Source organism: Euleptes europaea, chromosome 2 (genome assembly GCF_029931775.1).
Source record: "Euleptes europaea isolate rEulEur1 chromosome 2, rEulEur1.hap1, whole genome shotgun sequence".
NCBI classification, from domain to species: domain Eukaryota; kingdom Metazoa; phylum Chordata; class Lepidosauria; order Squamata; family Sphaerodactylidae; genus Euleptes; species Euleptes europaea.
The window spans coordinates 47,765,582-47,786,277 of NC_079313.1; the positions used below are offsets into that span (position 1 = coordinate 47,765,582).

The 20,696-nt window shown below is 45.8% G+C and overlaps 1 protein-coding gene across 1 annotated transcript in view; it reads left to right on the top strand.

The window, feature by feature from the left end:
- The first annotated feature begins 9,845 nt into the window (after positions 1 to 9,845).
- Positions 9,846 to 20,696, top strand: part of AGL (amylo-alpha-1, 6-glucosidase, 4-alpha-glucanotransferase) — a 53,787-nt gene continuing 42,936 nt past the window's right edge. The window contains exons 1-5 of the mRNA XM_056845082.1: positions 9,846 to 9,927; positions 14,024 to 14,234; positions 15,174 to 15,340; positions 16,293 to 16,496; positions 19,826 to 20,007. Of these exons, the coding sequence (XP_056701060.1) occupies positions 9,846 to 9,927; positions 14,024 to 14,234; positions 15,174 to 15,340; positions 16,293 to 16,496; positions 19,826 to 20,007 (846 nt within the window). The remainder of the gene's footprint in view (positions 9,928 to 14,023; positions 14,235 to 15,173; positions 15,341 to 16,292; positions 16,497 to 19,825; positions 20,008 to 20,696) is intronic.

Consider the following 20,696-nt stretch of genomic DNA (forward strand, 5'->3'; position numbering starts at 1 on the left):
AAGCTTATTCTCTCAGACACTGTGATGCTACACCAGCTCAACATGTGCGAAACCTGCTCTTAAGCCTGACACGGGGCCACTAACTTCCAAATCCTTTACCCCCTATTGATCGTGTTCATCATACTTGACAATATATTTTCAATATGTGTGTGTAGTTCCGTCAAGTCACAGCCGACTTTTGGCACCCCAGCAAGAGGCTTTCAAGACAAGTGAGAAGCAGAGGTGGTTTGCCATTGCCTTCCTCTGCAAAGTCTTCTTTGGTGGTCTCCCTTCCAAATACCGACCATGCTTAACTTCCGAGTTCTGATGAGATTGAGTTATACCTTCCCTTCCAATTATTTTCAATAAACATCATCTATATACTAATAAAGGAGGGAAGGCAGCATGGTATAGCCTGATCTTGTCAGATCTTGGAAGATAAGTAAGGTTAGCCCTGGAAACCACCAAGGAATACCAGGGTTGCTATGCAGAGGAAGGCACTGGCAAACCCACCTCTGTTAGTCTCTTGCCTTGAAAACCTCATAAGAGGTTGCCATAATTTGGCTGCAACTTAATTGCACTTTACACATACACATATACTAATAGCAAAGCTGGCCAAATCTGAGGATACGGAAATCCAGTGACTGGAGCTATGAATGGGCAAGACAGATCTTTCTACAAACCTGAAAAGGGCCCCAGGTTTGTGGGAAAATCTGAAATCTTAAAAAAAAAAAACAAAAAAAAACAACCCACCCTTGGGTGGTTTACAAACTCCAAAATGCTAAAAGTGTACCTGTAGCTTTAAAAAACGGAAGACCCTCAGTGGCCGTTGTAAGGCAAGCACCTTCCCAGGTATATTTTAGCCTTTGAGCAAGGACTCATCAGGGCCAGACCTGGGCCCTAGGATTGCCAGCTCCAGGTTGGGAAATTCCTGGAAATTTTGTGGAGAAGTCTGAACAGGACAGGTTTTGGGGAGGGAAGAGGCCTCAGCCAGATATAATGTCATAACGTCCACCCTTCAAAGCTGCCATTTTCTCTAGGAGGACAGATCTCTGTCATCTGGAGTTCAATTGTAATTCTGGGAGCTAGCCAGGTCCCACCTCAAGGTTGGCAAACTTAGGCCTAGCAGCTTGCTACTGTTCAACAGCAGCCACCCTATGAAAGCCAATGTGGTGTAGCAGGTAAAGCTTCAGGCTAGGGTCTGGGAGACCCAGGTTCAAATCCCTATCTTGCTATGGATGCTCACTAGGTGATTATGGACCAGTCACATACTTTCAGCCTAACTTAGCACACAGCATCGTTGGGCGGCTATCGAGGAGAGGAGAAAAAATGTAAGCTGCTTTAGTCCTCACTGTGGAGACAGGCAGGGTATAAATGAATAATAAATATAGCTGAAGATGGGAGGCAGTGAAAAGGTAGGTTGGCGAATGGCTGAGAAGGAGAGAAGGAGACAGGGAAAGGGGGGAGGATATCAGAATTGACAAGGTGGGAAAGAGGATACGGTGTGGGAAGGGGATAGAGGGGAAAGTAGGGTGCCACCCCACAAGTCCTTAAGGGTTCTCTACCATACAAGTGGGCCTGGCCCACTGGGCGGCACCACACAACTGGACCACAGTTTTCTTAGGTAGAGGCTACCGGGTGGGGGGAGAGGGAAAGCTTATGACAGAGGGGCAGATAAAGGTAGGTTGGCTGATGGGTGGGAAGGAGATAGGGTTACCAATCCCAGGTTAGGAAATACTTGATTTGGGGGTGGAGCCTGGGGAGGGTGGGGTTTGAGGAGGGGAGGGACCTCAGAAGGGTATGTCTTAGACTCCACCCTCCAAAGCAGCTATTTCTTCCATGGGAACTAGGGTTGCCAACCTCCAGGTTGGGGGCTGGAGATCTCCTAGAATTACAACTGATCTCCAGATGACAGAGATCAGTTCCCCAGGAGAAAATGGCTGCTTTGGAGGGTGGACTTCATGGCATTATACCCTGCTGAGGTCACTTCCCTCCCCCAACCTCGCCTTCCAAGGTGTCACCCCCAACCTCCAGGAATTTCCTGACCTGGAGCTGGCAACCCTAAGGCAAGGAAGCAGGAAAAGGGAAGTCTATGGGGACTTTCAGGAAAGGGAAAGAGGAAGTACTGGGGTGGGAGATGAGATTCCTCCTGCAAGTCCTTGCAGGTTCCTGCTTGTATTCTATATTTTGTATGTTCTATTCAAGGTCTTAAGGCTGCACAGTATGGAAATTAAGATAAGCCTTCATCTTTCATTTTCTAGTTTCAGTCTCTCTTCTTTATTCCTTAGCCTGGTTGCCATGAAAAGACAGAAACACTTTGCCACATTGACTGAAATTTGAGAGGTGGGATTTTTTTTTTTACAGTTCCAAGCATTGAAAATAGATTGACCTTTGACTAGTGCCGGACTGACCTTTTCTACGAAGGATAGTTAATACTATTTCAGTGTTGAGATGCTTGCAAGCAACTGGCTTGCTTATGTTGTAGTGGGGGCTGCAGTACTGGAAGGCCAGGAATACAAAACCCATAGGGAAGCTAAGTGGGTTGCAGTGACAAAAAGAATTCAGTGTTTTAGATTACATGATTCCTAATGCGAAAAAGAGTACAGACTTACATTACTTGGTATTTTGAGACAAGTACTGCAGCTTCTCAGAATTTTTTTTTAAAGATATTATTGCAGCAAAAGCTTTAGGCTGCAGTCCTATCCCAGTTATTGGTTTCCATGGTACAATGAAACCTATTGATTTCCATGATACAAATTTGTTGCCTGATTATTCTGTCACTATGGCCTTGCTTTTAAATGCTACCGTAGACTTCAGGATTAGATAAGCAAATGTTAATGTTATTTTAATGGAATGAGCACAGAGAGTACTTGCATTAGCATGGTACAGCAAAACAAAATGTACGTGTCTTGTGGCACCTTAAAAGCTAACAGATTAATTACGGCATAGGGTTTCACGAACTAGAGGCCTCTTCAACAGGAAAATTCACATTCATGGGTAATGTTAGAGAAGTTGAGTGCTTGGTACCTTGTATGTGAAAACTCCATTGTGTAGAGTTTATTAATCACCAGTTTTCTTTATATAATGACTACCATGTTTTCCCATCTGGTCTTGGCCTTTTAAGAGATCCATGTATTCTCTTTGGTATTAGAGACATTTGAACAGCTACTGGTTTGTAAATTTTCAAATGAAGATTGCCATTATTTCCTTGTCCTTCCAGAAGGTTATGGTGCAACTTACCAGCTCCAACTAATGAATCAAGACTGTAGTATACCCTGTATGTGATGTATGTCAGCATTATGTCAGGCTTCAACATTATAGCCTGGAACATTTTCCTCCACCCCGTTTACCCAACATCCATTCTGATCATTAGTGCTGGACAACTCAAACGTTTGTGCAGTATTTTGGCTGATTCTAATAGAAGGTATTGTAAGGATTTGGGGGGGAGGGGGTTGCCGTCAAGTCACACCTGACTTATGGCGATCCCTGGTGGGATTTTCAAGGCAAGAGACATGCAGAGGTGGTTTGCCATTGCCTGCCTCTGAGTCACGCCCCTGGTATTCCTTGGAGGTCTCCCATCCAAATACTAGTTGGGGTCAGGGCGGAGAGTGTGTGACTACCCCAAAGTCACCCAGTAAGCTTCCATGGCCTGAGTGGGGATTTGAAACTGTCCTAGGTCCTAGGCCGACACCTTAACCTCTACATCACAATGGCCCTTGTGAAGCTCCTAGGTTCAAAGTTTACAAGCTGTTGACTAAAAATGAAATCACTCTCTCTGGGGATCTGATGCAGGCAATGAGATCTCCTGGCTTGCAGGAATATGTGTTTGCCTATTCACTGTTGTTGTTTTTAATTACCTTCAGAAAGGTAATTGTTGCCAGCCCCCCCACAAACACACACTTTTATCTAAAAAATGAGCAAGTCCCAGCCCCTGCAAGGCAAGCACAGAGCATGGGAAGCTATCGCCATGTTTTGTGTCTCACGATATATCTTGCAGCGACTAGCACAGCAATGATGTTGCAGTAATGACAACTTTCGTGAAAGCCTTTCTGGGAGAAATCAGGGTCTGCAAATGTGTCAACATAATGAAAGCAATTACACCACACCAGGCTAGAAGACAAAGCTGCTGCTCCCCTGTATTGTCTTTTACATGGTATGGGATCACTGACCCTTAAAGTAATTCGGACGTTAAGTGCCTGGTGCCAACTGGAAACCTCCAATTCAAATCTTCCTATTTTTCCAATAGGACTCAGTGCCATGTGGGACTCAGTGTCATGCCTGCAATTTGGAAATCTGTCTTTGTACACACACATACCCATAATCCCCTACACAACGGTTCCCTCCTAGTAATTTAATTAACACACTCCCAGTTCTATAGTTCTGTATTGTTAAGCTACGCAATTCCTGAGATAGTCCCTTATCCTCTGTTGCAATCCTTTGTTTTTCTGAAAAGGTGGACCCACAACTAGCCTTGCTTTACAGCCAGAAATCTGAGTCTAACCTGCGCTACAGCTTGGACTGTAACACAGGCTCATAATGCACCAGATCCCTTCTGATCTCCACGCAGACTAGGAAAGGTATACCTTTGCTTCTCATTTTAATCTGTCTCCCGTTTCCAACCTACACAGAGAGGAACATTTTGCTTCTCTTTGCTAGTTAGGGCCTCAAACTTGGAAGACTGGGCACTTCTGCTCCAACAGACCTGCTTTTCCTCTATCCCATTTTCCCACATTTACAGTTCTAGCTTAAAAGTAACTTGCTTGAAATCAGAGTAGCTAGGGTTGATTTGATTGTTGTGATATTTGTTTCTCTTTGTGAAGGAACTTGGTATACTGTTTGTCTGTGTTTTTGATTTAGTGTTACTAGCATTTACTTAGGATAAGTTTTCCCTCCCTAATATTGTACCAATTTCCCCAATAAAGTCTGTATTTATTTTTAAACCTTTAACCCAGTCTCTGTCATCCTTTTCCTACTCGCTCCCAATACTTTGGGTAATGATCTCTGTTTTTTGTTCCCTGTACAAAAACACAAGCTAATTCTCTGTGTTTGTCTGAATGTATGTTCATGTATTTGCTGGGGTGTGGTAACATACCATCCTCGGTACACAGAAATACTCTGACTTTAAAAATTGGATGTACTAAAACGCACGACAAGCCAGCCCACTGGAAGCAATGGGAGAGGATGCCCAGCCCAATGAAGATAATGGGAGCCTGGAGTGTCCTTTGACTTGCATTGGCTCCATTGTAATACATTACAGCACAAAGAGTTGCAAAGAAAATGTGGAATGGATTTCCAAGTAAGGTCTTTAAACCGTTCTGGGGTGGGGATGACAGCCCCCCAAGGGGATTGAAACCCCTTGGACTCTCAGAAGTGTTCTCAATCCCCCTGGGGGGCTGTCATCCCACCCCAGAACAGTTTAAAGACCTTACTGGAAAATCCATTCCACATTTTTTTGCAACTCTTTTTGTGCTGTAATGTATTTCAATGGAGCCAATGCAAGTCAATGGACACTTCAGGTTCCCAATGGGCTGGGCATCCTCTCCCATTGCTTCCAATGGGATGGCTTGTCATGCATTTTAGTACATCCCTTTAAAAATTCGTTCCATGTATAGGGAGCAATGGCTTTTTGCTCATGCTCAGTGATTCTCAACAGGAAATACCAGCATTTTAAAAAATGACAGCGCTAAGCAAAGATGTTATGTATACTTAACCCCATTCCCAACTTCTGTGTTTCCATTGGGGAGAAATCAGGTAATATCATCTAAGGGAAGAGCCTGAATACCACAATCCTCCCTACCTTTTGGCTGTACACCTGCAACACCGTGCCACACCTAGTGGGAAGCCTGGGACCACGGGGGGGGGGGGGCGGGGGATGAGGAGGGTATATCCCCCCCTCTATCATACCTTAAAGAGAATTTTAATTTTATTCCAGCTCCAGCTTTCATGGACTAGAGCCCACTTCTTGAGGAGCAATGAGTAGATCCTATTAAAGCAGGTGTTTAATGTACAGATATAAAAATACAGCAGGGTCAAGGAGCATGATGAAATGCCGGAAGAACCGAGTGACATGTGATTATGTACAATTCAAATCTAATGAATAAAAACAGGGAGACCATTCACTAGTTTTGCTAAACGAATTAACAGCGTTGGGGGGTGGGGGTCCCAAATGTGACCAGTCTTTGTGTTGAATATATGCTATATGGTAATTTATGGACCTAATAGGTATCTAAATGTGAGTGTGTGTGTAAAGCGCCGTCAAGTCACAGCCGACTTATGGCGACCCCTTTACGGGGTTTTCAAGGCAAGAGACTAACAGAGGTGGTTTGCCAGTGCCTTCCTCTGCACAGCAACCCTGGCATTCCTTGGTGGTCCCCCATCCAAATACTAACCAGGGCTGACCCTGCTTAGCTTCTGAGATCTGACGAGATCAGGCTAGCCTGGGCCATCCAGGTCAGGGTATCTAAATGTAGGCACCCTATATATAGAAATGAGCAAACCAGTGATGTTTTAGGGAGCAGGCGGGGCCCATTACTTACATCATAGGAGCCTACACAACACAAAACCCTGTTGCTGTATGTAGGTTTTATTTTATTTGTTTTTATCTTATATTTTGGAAATGTATATCGTTTTTTTCCCCTTTAATTTTTTTGAAGATATAGCTTGTTTAGCTTATACGTAAATCCAGCACTGCCTGTGCAACACAGGCAGGATGGTGCTGCTGCACTCGTCTTGTTAGTGTCTTCCTAGAGGCACCTAGTTGGCCACTATGTGAACAGACTGCTGGACTTGATGGGTCTTGGTCTGATCCAGCAGGGCCTTCCTTATGTTCTTATGGTTCTGAGATCACTTCAGCCAGTTCTTTTAACACCCTTCTGCCTTGAAACACTATGCTGGTTCCAAGCCTATATATATTATTCAGATGTGCTCCCAAATGAACAGAGGCTAGCTAGCCCATCCCCATTCAAAAAGGGTACGCAGGAATTAAAAGTTAAAGGCCTCTTAATTGAACAGGAGTCAAGTGAAACCTTAAAGATTCATATAATTTATTCCAGGATAGGTTTTTGTGAGGCACAGCTCACTTTATGACTCACGAGGGATGATTCAAAACAGATAAAAGGGAGTATTTTTTTTCTCACACAACGCATAGTTAAATGGTGGAACTCCCTGCCCCAGGATGTGGTGATGGCTGCCAGCTTGGAGGGCTTTAAGAGGGGAGTGGACCTATTCATGGAGGAAAGGGGTATTCATGGCTGTTAGTTAGAATGGATACTGGTCATGCTGCATACCTATTCTCTCTAGTATCAGAGGAGCAGGCCTATTATATTGGGTGCGGTGGAACACAGGTAGGATGGTGCCGCTGCAGTCATCTCGTTTGGGGGCTTCCTAGAGGCACCCGGTTGGCCGCTGTGTGAACAGACTGCTGGACTTGATGGGCCTTGGTCTGATTCAGCAGGGCCTTTTTTATATTCTTATTATAATTATACTATATGTAATTATATTAGGTGCTTCGGGACACAGGCAGGATGGAGCTGCTGCAGTCGTCTTGTTAGTGGCTTCCTAGAGGCACCCGGTTGGCCACTGTGTGAACAGACTGCTGGGCTTGATGGGCCTGGATCTGATCCAGCAGGGCCTTTGTGTGTGTGTGTGCGTGTGTGTGTTAAGTGCCGTCAAGTGCCATCAAGTCGCTTCTGACTCATGGCGACCCTATGAATGAAAGTCCTCCAAAAATGTCCTATCTTTGGCAGGGCCTGTCCTATGTTATTATAATTATACTATATGTAATTATATTAGGTGCGGTGGAGCGCAGGCAGGATGGTGCTGCTGCAGCCGTCTTGTTAGTGGCTTCCTGGGGGCACCTGGTTGGCCGCTGTGTGAACAGACTGCTGGACTTGATGGGCCTGGGTCTGAACCAGCAGGGCCTTTTTTATATTCTTATTATAATTATACTATATGTAATTATATTAGGTGCTTCGGGACACAGGCAGGATGGTGCTGCTGCAGCCGTCTTGTTTGGGGGCTTCCTAGAGGCCCCTGGTTGGCCGCTGTGTGGACAGACTGCTGGGCTTGACGGGCCGGGGCCTGACCCAGCAGGGCCTCCCCTCTGCCCTGACGAGCTTCCCTTTACTCTCTCAGCCGCCTTGCGGCGACCGAAGGGGGCGGGGCCAGGCGGGCTGCGCGGCCGAAAGGGCCCGCCCGCCTCGGCTTTGCCTCTTTCCCGCGAGGCCGGCGGGCGGGGCTGAAGCCCTCCCTCTCCAGAAGGGGCTGAGTCTCCGCCCCGGTTCGTCCTTTCCCCCGCCCGCCCGGGCCTGTGCCTCTTGCAGCTTCCCCCTCGACCCGCAAAGCCGCTGCAGCGTCCCCGGGTGAGTGAAGGGCGGCCTGCCTGGCTTCTGTCTTGATAGACAACAGCAGCAGCCGCCGGGGATAATGGGGGCGAGCGGGTGGGAGGCGTGCAGTGGCGCCAGGACAGGTCGCATTGTGCGGGGGGGGGGGGGAGAGAGTGACAGGCGCCAGCCCTGGCGGCTGCGGGCCCAAGAGGGACTGGGTCTTCTTCTCCCTCCCCCCGAAGCAGGCAGACCTTGGGAGGCCTGCCTGCTGGAAAGAGCGTCCCTGTCCCTCCCTTGGCAAGACCTCCTATTGATATAATTATTATAATAATAATATTATTATTATACCCCGCCTCTCCTTTAATTCCCTGCCCAGTGTTTTATTTGGACCCAGGAGGCCAAAAAAAAAAAAAAATGTAAGTGTGAGTCTCTCTGATTTCGGCTGAGTGCTTTCAAGGTGACCAGGGTGCGACAGCCAGATAGATTTCCCCTGAATATGGAAGCTCCATTTAAGCCGTCTGATTTAATAAGTTTGTAATAACCTCTTTTTCCTTTCTGTAAATGTATTGACAATGTATTAGGACAGCAAGGGATTCGCTTGTTGCTAATTAGCTTGTTGCTAAGAGGTTATTAATAAGTTTGTAATAACCTCTTTTTCCTTTCTGTAAATGTATTGACAGTGTATTAGGACAGCAAGGGATTCGCTTGTTGCTGGGCTGGATAACTGTGTGTGTGTGTGTGTGTGTGTGTGTGTGTGTGTGTTGAGTTACCAGGGGGAAAATGTCTGCCTGGATACTAGCTAGCAGAGTGTGCGTGTAAGTAGGGGAAAAGTCATGGAAAGTCATGTTGAACGATAAACAAGAGCTGAAACCGGGAAAAAGCTGTTGGAGCTCTTTTTAAAAAAAAAATATTTTTATTGATTTTCAACGATAAATAGGGGTACAAAAGGGAAAAGGGATGGGGAGGGGGGGGAAAAACAGCAATACATTATTAGAATAATATTTCGCGGTGTAGCGCCTTGTACTACCCCCTTGCATCTTTTATTAATACCATTATTTTCTAGTAGGGTGGATTTAAGCTCCACCTTGCATCTACTGTGACTCTTGGAGTCTTAATTGTTATTTTTTAGTTGTAATGTAATCATAGAAAGGTGTCGCTGTTGGAGCTCTTGAGGCTCCAGACAATGTTAAACAACCAGATAGGCGTGCAGTGTTGACACGTCCGGTCAAAGCATGGAAATGTAATAAAAGTTCTCGCCCCAGTATAATCGCCCCAGTTATTTTGCTTGCTAGAGCGACTGGGTGACCAGCTGGAATAAACTGTTTTTCTTGATAACGATCTCGGGTCTCTCTCTCTCCCCCACAAACCCCCGTTTACTACATCAAGGGTGTGAACCCTTGTCCTCTGTGCTCGGAGACCGTCCTTGCCCTATGTATTTCACGGTTGGCTTGTGTGTGTGTTTCTTCTTGTTTAGGAGTCACTCCTGTCTTTCGGAAGTTAAGTTCTGTCGCCTGCAAGAGGGGAAAGCGCCAGGCAGCCACCATGTCCCATGCTAAGCAGACCCGTGTGCTTCTTCTCAACGATATGGAAAAGCTAGACAAGACCCTCTTCCGGCTGGAACAAGGTCAGGGGCCATGTGTGTTTCCTTTTATTTGACTTGGATCCTGAACTGGCCTTATGCAAGAGGGAATGGTTCAAATGGTGCTCTGCAGCCAGCCGTTCCTTACATGCTCCATGAAACTTGTTTGTGGGACCTCAGGCCAGTAACTCTCTCTGCCTGTCCTGCCGCACATGGCTTCATGTGAGGATAAAATGAGGAAGAAAGAACCATGTATGGTGCTCTGAGCTCCTTAGTGGGATAAAAAAGGTACTAGATAGAAATCAGTGTGCATGCTTCACAAAATAAAATAAAAGAGTGCCCCTACCCCTAGAAGCTTAGAGCCTGAATTACAACAGTGGGAGGAAGCGCCAGCTGCTAAATGGGAAGCAAAAGTGATAAGGATGAATGTAAGCAAATGCAAATGGTTCTCTTCACCAACACCAAAATGAAATTTAAAGTTGCAATCTAGAGCATACCTATCTAGGAGCATGCATGGAAATCAGCAGGGAGCTTTAGATTACACCCCAGCTTGTGCTGTAAAAGCTGCAGGTGTCATGTAAACAGTTCAGTATTGAGGAGGAGTCTGGAAGAAATGATAACGGTTTAGGTGTTCAGGGAAGGTGCTCAGGTACAGGAGGCAATGGTTTTAGTTTTTTGGGAGAGCCAAAAACTTTGGCCATATGAGATTAAATATAATACATGAAGAAGACAAATCAAATTTTTCTACTTTCCCCCAAAACAACTTCCGATCTGTCAAATGGCAAATGAATTTAATGCTCCCCTGAGGATCCTTAATAGATTTCATCATCAGGACAATATGTACTAGGCTTTAGAACTGCACTACCTAAAGCGCCAAAACTAAATGTTTGGCAGCAGAAACAGGGCAGTAACACTGGTCATCATTTCTTCGGAGAGGGGTCCTGTGTAGGGAAAGCGTAGTTAGACTTTCCACTGCTGCTTTTCTCCTATAACAGTAGTTGTCAACCTTTTTTCACTTGCGTACACCTTGGCAGCCCATTTCCATAAATTGTACCCCTCATATTACCAAAATGTTTGTAACTAATAGAGTTGCTGTTATTTCAAATGCCTTTTCCCATCATTATTTTTTAAAAATAATGTACCCCTAAATGTCCAGGTTCGTACCCCTGGGGGTACGTGTACCCCAGATTGGGAGCCACTGTCCTATAACATTTCCAACCACAACTTTGTTTCTAGGACTATGTTTTCTGTATGAAAATGGGAAGAAATAGCAGGCATGTTACAGGAATAATAGGCCATTCCTGAGGGTCAGGGAGCTGCACCAGGGTAGGGAGAGGCGCAGCAATACCACAGGCGGGCGGGCCCCTAAGGGGTTTGGAATGGCGTGGGATGGCAAAGAAAATAGTGTGAATTTCGTGTGTTGGCCAATGGCCGTAACAATAAATGTAAAAGTGAAGTGTGAATTTCGAAAAATAAAGGATGGCACTTGAGGGCAGGGTGGCACTGCGGCAGTGCAGGCTGGGTAGAGCAGGAGGCGAGAGATCATTGAGACGAGCATCTGGGAGGAGAGGCCTTCTCTCCCCAGGGGAAGAGACTGGAATGGGGGTGGGTGGAGGTGGGCATGGCCACATGACAGCAGTCCCCACCCCCTCAGTGGAAACTCCCTGGGAAGGGAGGGCGCGGGCTGGGGGGGAAAGGGGCAGGGGGCCACACGGGAGGACTCCTGGCTGAGACCGGGAGTCTCTATGGGGAGGGGGGGGGCAACATGGTGGCGTTCCCCACCCAAGTGGGCCCGACATGTCAAGGAGGTTGATCTGTTCCTCCATAGCTTTCAGTCCACCCACCCCCACTGTCCACGAGCGATATGTCACCTCTGGGGTCGTTGCTGCTGGCCCCAGGGGCACTGGAAGGGGGAAGTCTACCACCTATGGGGGCTGTCTGCGGCTGGGTTGACATGTGTCCAGGCCCCTTCCTGTGTCTATCAGTGAGGGGCTACTTGCCAATGGGGCGACTGCCCCTCCACGATGGTTGTGGTCATGCCGATCATCATTGACAGATGGCCCCTGGTGGTGGTCACCGCGGCAGCCACAGTCTCCTTCCACCTGTCATTTCAACTGGTAGTACCCCGCCACTCACGGCTGCCCTGATGCCTCCCCTGGTCCCACTCCCCCCTCTCCAAACTCATGGCCCCTCTATGGGGTTTGGATGTTCCCATGATTGGGTGAGTCCTGGCCACGTACAGGGTACGCTTCTGCCACTGCAGATGGTGGAGAAGGTAGAAGGCGGCCCTCCCCCTCCCATAGTCTTCCAGCTGTACAGCCTGTCCAACCAGCCCCCTGCCAGCCAGGTGATCACTGGCTGCCTACCACAGGAGAAAGCAAGGTGCGGCAGCTGGCCAGGAATCTCTATGCCTTTCACACAGATGCCTTTCACACAGCTGGATGTAGGGACTGTTCAAGGCATCTGCGGTCACCTGGGCAACCTCTCCTCCACTGTGGACCTGTTCAGCCACTGTTCCCCCAGATGGCCTGCCTGTGCCAGAAGGCAGCCTGGGCTGCTGTCCAACACCTTGATCCTGGGTTCCTTGCCAGGGCCACAACACCCCCCAGTGCATCTTTGTAAGCCAGGTGCCACCTGGCCCAGGAGCAGCCTCCCCTGGCCCCCACAACCCAGAAGAAGGGAAGCAGAGATGGTGTCATGAGTCAGCCTGCAGAGACCTCCTCTGACGAAGGGGAATTAGAAGCCAGAACAGAGGGACATCCTCAGGCAGAAGTCTCACAGGAACAACCACAGGGACTACAGCCTGCCAGAATAGAGGATCAGCCAAAGTCAGGAGATGACTCACCATGCCTGCAGCTGCCAGCTCAAGGACTCCAGTTGGACCTGACACCTTGCAACATGCAGTGTCTGCATGTCCGTCTGGCAATGCAGCAGAGACTGCAAAGTGCTAGACTGAAGGCTTTACAGAGGAACCTCCTCAGCAGTGATGAGGAAGAGCAGGGCTGAAGCACCACCTGTGAACTTAGCCTAATCAGCATCAGCTGGCTCTGCTACAGCAGCAGGGGAAGGGATTTAAACCATCAGTTAGGCTTGGCTGTTGTGCAAGCAACTTGTCACCAACCTCCTTGTGTACCGGTCTTGTTTCCCTGCTATCCTTTGGATTCCTGGTATCCTGACTTCTTGGACTGGCTTTGACTAACGCCTTGGACATCCCTTGCTGGTATTGAGATCTTGGACTTTGCCTGAACTGTGAATGACCTTGGACTGTTCCCCAGACTACGCTTCCAGCTTCCAGCCCTCGCTCCTTGCCTACACCACGACAGATGGTGATGTGGCAAGGAACACTTTATGGGGGGGGGATGGGGGGGGAGAGTGAGGAGGGGAGTCTGGGGCCTTGAGTGGTGAGCAACTGGCGGGCCGGAGTCCTGGTCCGTCAGGGTGAGAGGCAGCCATTGCAATCTGCGTCCCTTCTGTCGTCTCTGCCACGTCTGCTGCCAGGTGATGCCATCCTACCCTGCCTAGGTGGTGTGCCGAGCATTCTGTGTGGTAAGGCTTCCCTCCTGGCAGCGTGCTGGTCAACCCCTCATTGCAATATGACACATTGTGGGAAGGACCCTCGGGGTGGATGGGCAGGGTCCAGCCAGAGCAACAACCCACCCAGTACCTGGATAGGGCTCCCTCCTCACTGGGTGGGCCAAGACTGGCCCCCCAGCGGGGTGGAGGGGGCTAGAGGTCTGGCCCAGCCTGAGATAGACATGCCCCTCTTGCAGCTGGGACTGCGGAGGTCTGGAGTTGGTGTGGGGTCCCTGGGAGCAGCGAGGCACCCTGGGGTGATGCATGGCCAAAGATCAGCCAAATTCAGCAGGAGCCATGGCTGCCATGTGGCAGGCACAAGGCATGGAGGAGGTTGCCCATGCAAGGCTCAGAAAAGGTCAGTGTGCGGCCGCATTGGGCGCCTGTCCTGTGGAGTAAGGTTTTTAAAAGGGCTGGGAGAATTGCAGCCTATGTAACTCTGTGCTACATTCTTCAACTGTTCTCCTTAAAATGAATTTGCTTTGAAACAACTGGAATTTCACACCACAAAGATGTGTGTTCAATGAGGATGCTGTGTTTTAACAGATGTCTGTCTTGCTTTGTTCAGGTTTTGAGCTTCAGTTCCGACTGGGCCCTACTTTGCAAGGCAAGCATGTCACAGTGTATAGCAACTATCCAGTTTCTGGAGAAGTGTTTGATCGTCACAAGTTCAGACCCCTTTCATGGCACAACCCAACAGGAAAAGAAGATGATTCCGATAAATACTGTAAACTAGACCTTCAGACGTCTGGATCATACCAGTATTATTTCAGTCACGAGTAAGTGAATTTACTGGAGTGGAAGAAAGTAGCAGTGACATCGATTTGCACAACATGGAGCTGCTTCATACCCTTAGTCACGTAGTAGTAGATTTTGGCCTACCAGAAGTTACCTTGTCAGTGTGATGCGGAGATATGCCTACTCTACCACCATGTACCGTGTTTCAGAGGGTAGCCATGTTGGTCTGCAGTAAAATAGTTAGATTCAAGTCCAGTAGCACCTTAGAGACCAACAAGATTTGGTCTCTAAGGTGCTACTGGACTTGAGTTTAACCACGTAGAGAGGATTGTTTTCAGAATGGAGTTCCTCTTAATAATTAGAGGGGTCCCTTGGCAGTGTGAATTGCAGTGTAATTGGTGGTGTTTTGTGGGGGGTTTGCATTTTAAGTGCATCTAAATAAATGCTCAAAACAATAGGTAAAATTATTCCAGTTTATGTGGTAGCAGAGCCCATCTTCAAGTTAAATTCTCAAAAATTGATTGCTAGACACCATATTTCCAACCTTTCATTAATTTTTTTTCTAGTCAGTGGCAGGTACTGGAGCTTATGTTCAAATGACAAAAAAGTTCTAGCAGGTACTAAGAACATGTGAGCAGGACAGCTGATAACAATCATAGCTGTGTTCATTTTCTTTTGGGACCCTACAATGAATTTTAAACAGCACTTTGCCAACATGCCTTCATCAGGCAGTTATGTGCAGGAATCTGTATTATACTGAGCTTATTTGGCTGCATCATGCTTGGGAACCATCTGTAAACTACTTGAAGTTGCTACCTTTCTTTGGAGCCAGAGCTTAAGGTAGCATAAGTGTATTCTGCGATGCTACAAAACATATTAAAATTTTAAACGTGGCAAAATTCTGAGCAGGTCTCAGTTATAACAAGTGGTTAACCCAACATTTTCTTCTAAATTGCTAAACTATGCATCTTTTTTCCCAGAGGTCAGAAAAGTGGTGGAGGCTACATAGTTGTGGATCCTATTTTACGCGTTGGTGCTGACAATCATGAGTTGCCTTTGGATTGTGTTACACTCCAGACATTCCTAGCAAAGTGTCTGGGACCATTTGACGGATGGGAAGATCGTCTTAGAGTTGCAAAAGAATCTGGTAATGAGCATATTGATTCTTAATCAAATAATCAGTCAATAAGCATATTGATTCTTAATCAAATAATCAGTCAAAATTATATTGCCTTGTAAGGGCAGTTGTCTATGAACTAGAGAAAGTACAGATCTGTGCTGATTAACATATTTTGCCTTTTGCTTGGAGAGCTCAAGGGGGCATGCTTAAGTTTCCCACGTGGACTCTATAAAGACAGAACCCTGCCTCCTTGCAGTAGCGCCATCAAGCTTTTCTGGGTTTGGCCAGTAACTTATGCTAATAAAAGCTAAATAGAGCTTTATTGAAGAAAATTCAGAAAAAGATTTAAAAACACAAGTTCTGTAGCAATAAGCAGCATAAAAATAATAAAGCTATCTCACTAAATACTTACTGAAGTCCTATACAGCATAGATGCTACTTGAGGCCTGTGGTTTCTAGAGCATAACATAAAGGTCTTTCTGGCAGCATAGGGGGAAGAGGGAAAGGGTGACTAACTTCTCAATAGGAACTTCTTATGGAAAAAGCTGACCGTAACCAGGTGACACCTTACGACCAATCATTGGGCTGTCTCCACCAAAGCTTCTAGGTGCGGAGAGCAGATCTCCTCCCAACTGGAACATTCTAGGGAATGAGCGAGTATCGCCTGCCAACTAGAGTTCTCAGCTGCAACGGATGAGATAATTAAATTCTGCCTGAGAAAGTGTCCTTGGTGAGGTCACTTATCTGCTAGTTGATTTAGCACCTGTGAGAATCAAACAGTTAGGTTTGAGTGGAAAATTTTAACCAAGATGGATGCTGTTGTGACAGTCTCCTAGACTTGCTTTGCTGCTGGGTCTCCAAACGATGTCCTGCAAGGATGTTCAATGTTTTTTCTGTGCACTGTATATTATCTTACCTCTACATAGGAGGAGATAGCATGTCCATATGTATATTAACATAGCTCCTTATTGCTTTGTAGGTTACAACATGGTTCACTTGACACCAGTACAGAAACTTGGGCTATCTAGATCATGTTATTCGTTGGCTGACCAGTTGGAAATAAATCCTGATTTTTCAACCCCTAACAAAAAGTATTCCTGGAGTGAAATCGGCAAACTAGTAGAAAAAATGAAAAATGAATGGAATATGCTTTGTATTACAGATGTAGTCTACAATCACACTGGTATGTTTATTTTCATTGTCTTGGCCATCCTTTTTGCCGACGTGTACCTGTCATCATGAAATCATCTACAAATTTCAACTTGCACTGACAGTTGTAATGCAAATATGTTCAGGTATATAGCGAGTATTTGGTTATTATCTGTCTGCACTAAATTCTAGCTTCTTGTCTGAAGAATAAAGGCGTTGGTTCTGCTAAGGTCCTACTATAATATAGTATTTTTGCATTCTAAATGCAAAAAAGAGCAGAGAACCTTTTTGCAAATGAGCAGCTAAAGGTAGGTGAGAGTCAGGATTTTCTTCCATCAGTACTTGATTTATCAAGCCACAGAAGTAAATAATTTTAGTATATAGTGAAATTAGCATACTGATCTTAAGTTTTTTAACACATTGGCATACTGCTTGTAGATAAAGGAGAAGAGTTGGTTTTTATACCCCGCTTTTCCCTACCTTTTTAAGGAAAACTGGCTTACAATCACCTTCCCTCCCCCTCCCCACAACAGACATCCTGTGAGGTAGGTGAGGCTGAGAGAGTTCGGAGAGAACTGTGACTAGCCCAAGGTCACCCAGCAGGCTTCATGTGGAGGAGTGGGGAATCAAACTTGGTTCTCCAGATTAGAGTCTGGTGCTCTTAACCACTACACCAAGCTGGCCGCTTTTAACCAGTACACCATGCTAAAGGAGGAACTACATATTATTTGTATTTCCCTAATTATTTTTACTTTTTTATTTTTAAAAAGATTGCAAGAACTGCTGTTGAAAGTGAAACACCATTTCTGAGGAAGAGGGGGTTCTTTCCCATACAAATGCTTGTCAGTTTTGCCCAGCGGGGATTAAAATACCTTTGGATTAGCAATGGGGGGGGGGATGAGTGTAAGGGGAAAGAGTTAGGCTGTTACCGCACTAGGTATTCCCAGCGACGTATTAAGAGTTTGAAACTGTTATTAAAAATACTGTTCGCACTTTGTTTGGCCCCTTTAGCTGTGAAGACGTCTTCCAACCATTTTTTAGCCATGGCATCCAAAAACCCTTTTAAAGTGATGTTTTTTATAACATTTTCAAACTCTTAATACATCGCTGGGAATATCTAGTGCGGTAACAGCCTAAAACAGCCTGTGTCCTCAAAGCACTCTTTAACTTGCAGCCTGGGGGCTGCAGTCTAAGTCGGGCGGGGGTGGGGGGAGAAAGCAACTAAATGTCAGGTAATGTGCAGCCCACCCTAAACTGACAGCCATTTACACATGAATTTAAGTATTACGTCTAAATACTTGTGAAATCACCAAGTTTTTGCTGGCAGCAGCCTCGGACACAGGTGCTGTTCTGTCCTTGGAGGCTGTAACTTCTGTCACTGAGCCTCCTATGGGACTTGCCCATATCCCCTGAAGAACTTCACACTAGTGTTGAATGTTTTTGGCAGCACCTAGCACTGGCATGAAAATTTCATGAAGTTAGAGTGGATGACAAGATTAGAAATTTTAGATCTTCTCTGGCATGGAACAATAGCCATGTAGAGGCTATTTTCATTGTTTATACAGTGTACAGATTTCCCTTTGGGGCTAAATGGTGGGTTTAAGAGCTTTATATATATATCTAATTCCCAAGTGTGCCCCCTATCTGCGGATACCTAAATCTGCAGATAGAGGGCACATTGACCCCCAACAGGTATTTCTGCAGAAGTGGGGGACCCCCTGAGTCTGCAGAAAAATCCAAAAAGTTTTTTTAAAGGGGGGTTAAATCCCCCAAAAACTAAATAAAACACTCTCTGCACATGTGCAGAGAACGGACCTACGGTTAGCAGCTGCTGGTGTCTCCCACAAGCTTGACTGGGCCCAGAGCGGCTACCAGCTTCCCAGCCAATCTGCAGCAGCAACTTCCGCAGTGACAGACACCAGGAGAGGCTCCAGGCCCAGAACCGTGATGGGTGGGAGACGGGGGTGGCAGCCTCAGTTGGCGAGCCCAGAGCAACTCCCAGCTCACCCGCCAAGATCGGGATTGGGTGGTGGTGGCCTCGGTGGGCTCAGCACTGGGGGGAAATGGGATATAGCTGTTAAAATGTGCAAAATGAGCAAATTCACTTTTAGAAAGTTGATTTTACCAAAGTAGAAAGTTTTTTTCCCTTATAGCTGCCATTTGTGTATTGGTTTGGTGCAATGTAAAATGCTGCTGTCTCAAACTCCAAAGTAAATTTTGGTAGGGATCTGGTGATGGAACAATAATATAGTATTTGTAAGGATCCAGAATATTTGAATCTAATAATTTATTGCTTTACAAAATACTCCAAGGTGAACTAAACTGAACTGTAGCAAACAACTCTGTTTGTAGTGTCTGTCTTCTGAATGTGAAGGAGATCTGTATAAAGTTTTTCCTTTCCTTTTATTTTTATTTTTCAATTTTTTATTTTCAAATTTGTAGCCCGCCCTCCCCAGCCAGCCGGGGGCTTCCTTACAAATTTTAGAATTGGCCAAAGTGTTGTAAACATTAAAACATTGTGCAGATAAATAAAGCCTGAGAAATGCTCAAGTTCAGCGCAGTCTTATTATGGAACTTCAGTCAGCTGGCTGCTTTTAGTTGCCTAGTGGCAGAGGGCCACGTTTATAAAGGTCAAACCTTCAGTGAAATGCAGATCTCCTTGGCTCAGAATGCCAAGTTCAAAATGCTCTTGAGTGTTATGGTAAGAGGACATTAAGTTAAGGAAGAGCAACTTGCACTTCAACAGAAAGTGAAAGATTGCTCTTCTCCCTTGGACAGTGTTTCTTGTTTCTGACGGGCCAAGCTTGGTTTTCTTTGCCGCTTTTGTATAGAAGGGATTGTGTGGAATACTCCCTCCCAACAGACTGACTGACACATGGGTGTACCTTGCTCAGTGAGGTACCACTCGGCAATTCACGTGTGAACTGCTACAGTTGGAGAAAGCATTGTGACTGCAGTGATGAGAGACTCTGGCTGCGACATTTAGTTTGGTATGGAGACATGCAAATCTCCAGTCCGTGTTGCAGTCAACAGGTGACGATATGCCTGAGTGACCTCACCTTAATTTGCAGAGAAGTCTGTTCTCACAATCCATGGAATGGGAGTTTTGCTAACTTCTAGAGCTCCTTGGGAGATCTGTTCCTGGGCTTGCTTTGTTGCTGAAAATGACAAATCAGTAGGCAAGAGTGATGCATCAACCCCATTTTTTGTACATGGAATTTACATAAAAGTTCAATTCCTATCCATTAGGAATGCTGATTTCCTTGCGCCTTACAATAAAACTTCTATCAAAGGGTTATAAGTAGGATGTATTTTTCTAGGTGGTTTTTGTTTCTAATTCTGTTTTATTTGTTTTTCTCTAAGCTGCAAATAGTGAGTGGATCACTCAACATCCAGAATGTGCATACAATCTTGTTAATTCTCCTCACTTGAAACCAGCCTGGCTTTTGGACAGAGCCCTTTGGCATTTAACCTGTAAAATAGCTGGTGGCAAATGCAGTGATAAAGGGGTGCCTCCAGTGTTTGAAAACGAGCATCACTTGAACGTAAGAGAATAAGAAACATGTTTTCCTTGATAGCAAATGCTGTTGCTGAATAAGGAAGGTTTCATCTGTGCTTTGCGCAAATCTTTTCCTGGGCAGGTCTGTTTACAGTGCAGTCCTAAGAACACTTTCCTGAGAATAATAATAATTGTGCCATCCAGTTGCAATTGACTCATGGGGACCCTAGGACTATGGTGTTTTCAAGGCAAGAGATGAGCAGAGATTCACTGCTATTGCCATCCTCTGCATAGCAACCCCAGTATTCCTTTGTGATCTCCCATCCAAGTACTAGCTGTAGCTGACCCTGCTTAGCTTCAAAGCTCGGCCAAGACTGGGCTAGAAAGGTACCCTGTACCTTAGAATATACCTGAATAGGATTCTGAGTAGATCTGCTTAGGGAGTCATTGTAAATTACCTTCCTAGCCATATTTAAAAAGTTAAAACATTTTATGATTTGAAAACATTTCAATTTGGATGGTCATCTTTGATAGTCATCTTGATCTTTCATATGTCTGACTTTATATGTGACTTGTAAGCTACTTTTTGCTGCTAACTGCATTTCTCTGTCTTCTGTCTTCATTGTGTATTTTTGCTTTTTGTAATTATTTTAGGATTTTGAAGAGACTCAGAATCCTACTAAGGTCTAGTCACCAGGGTTACTCCCAGGAAATTGTTCTTAGGATAGCACTGGA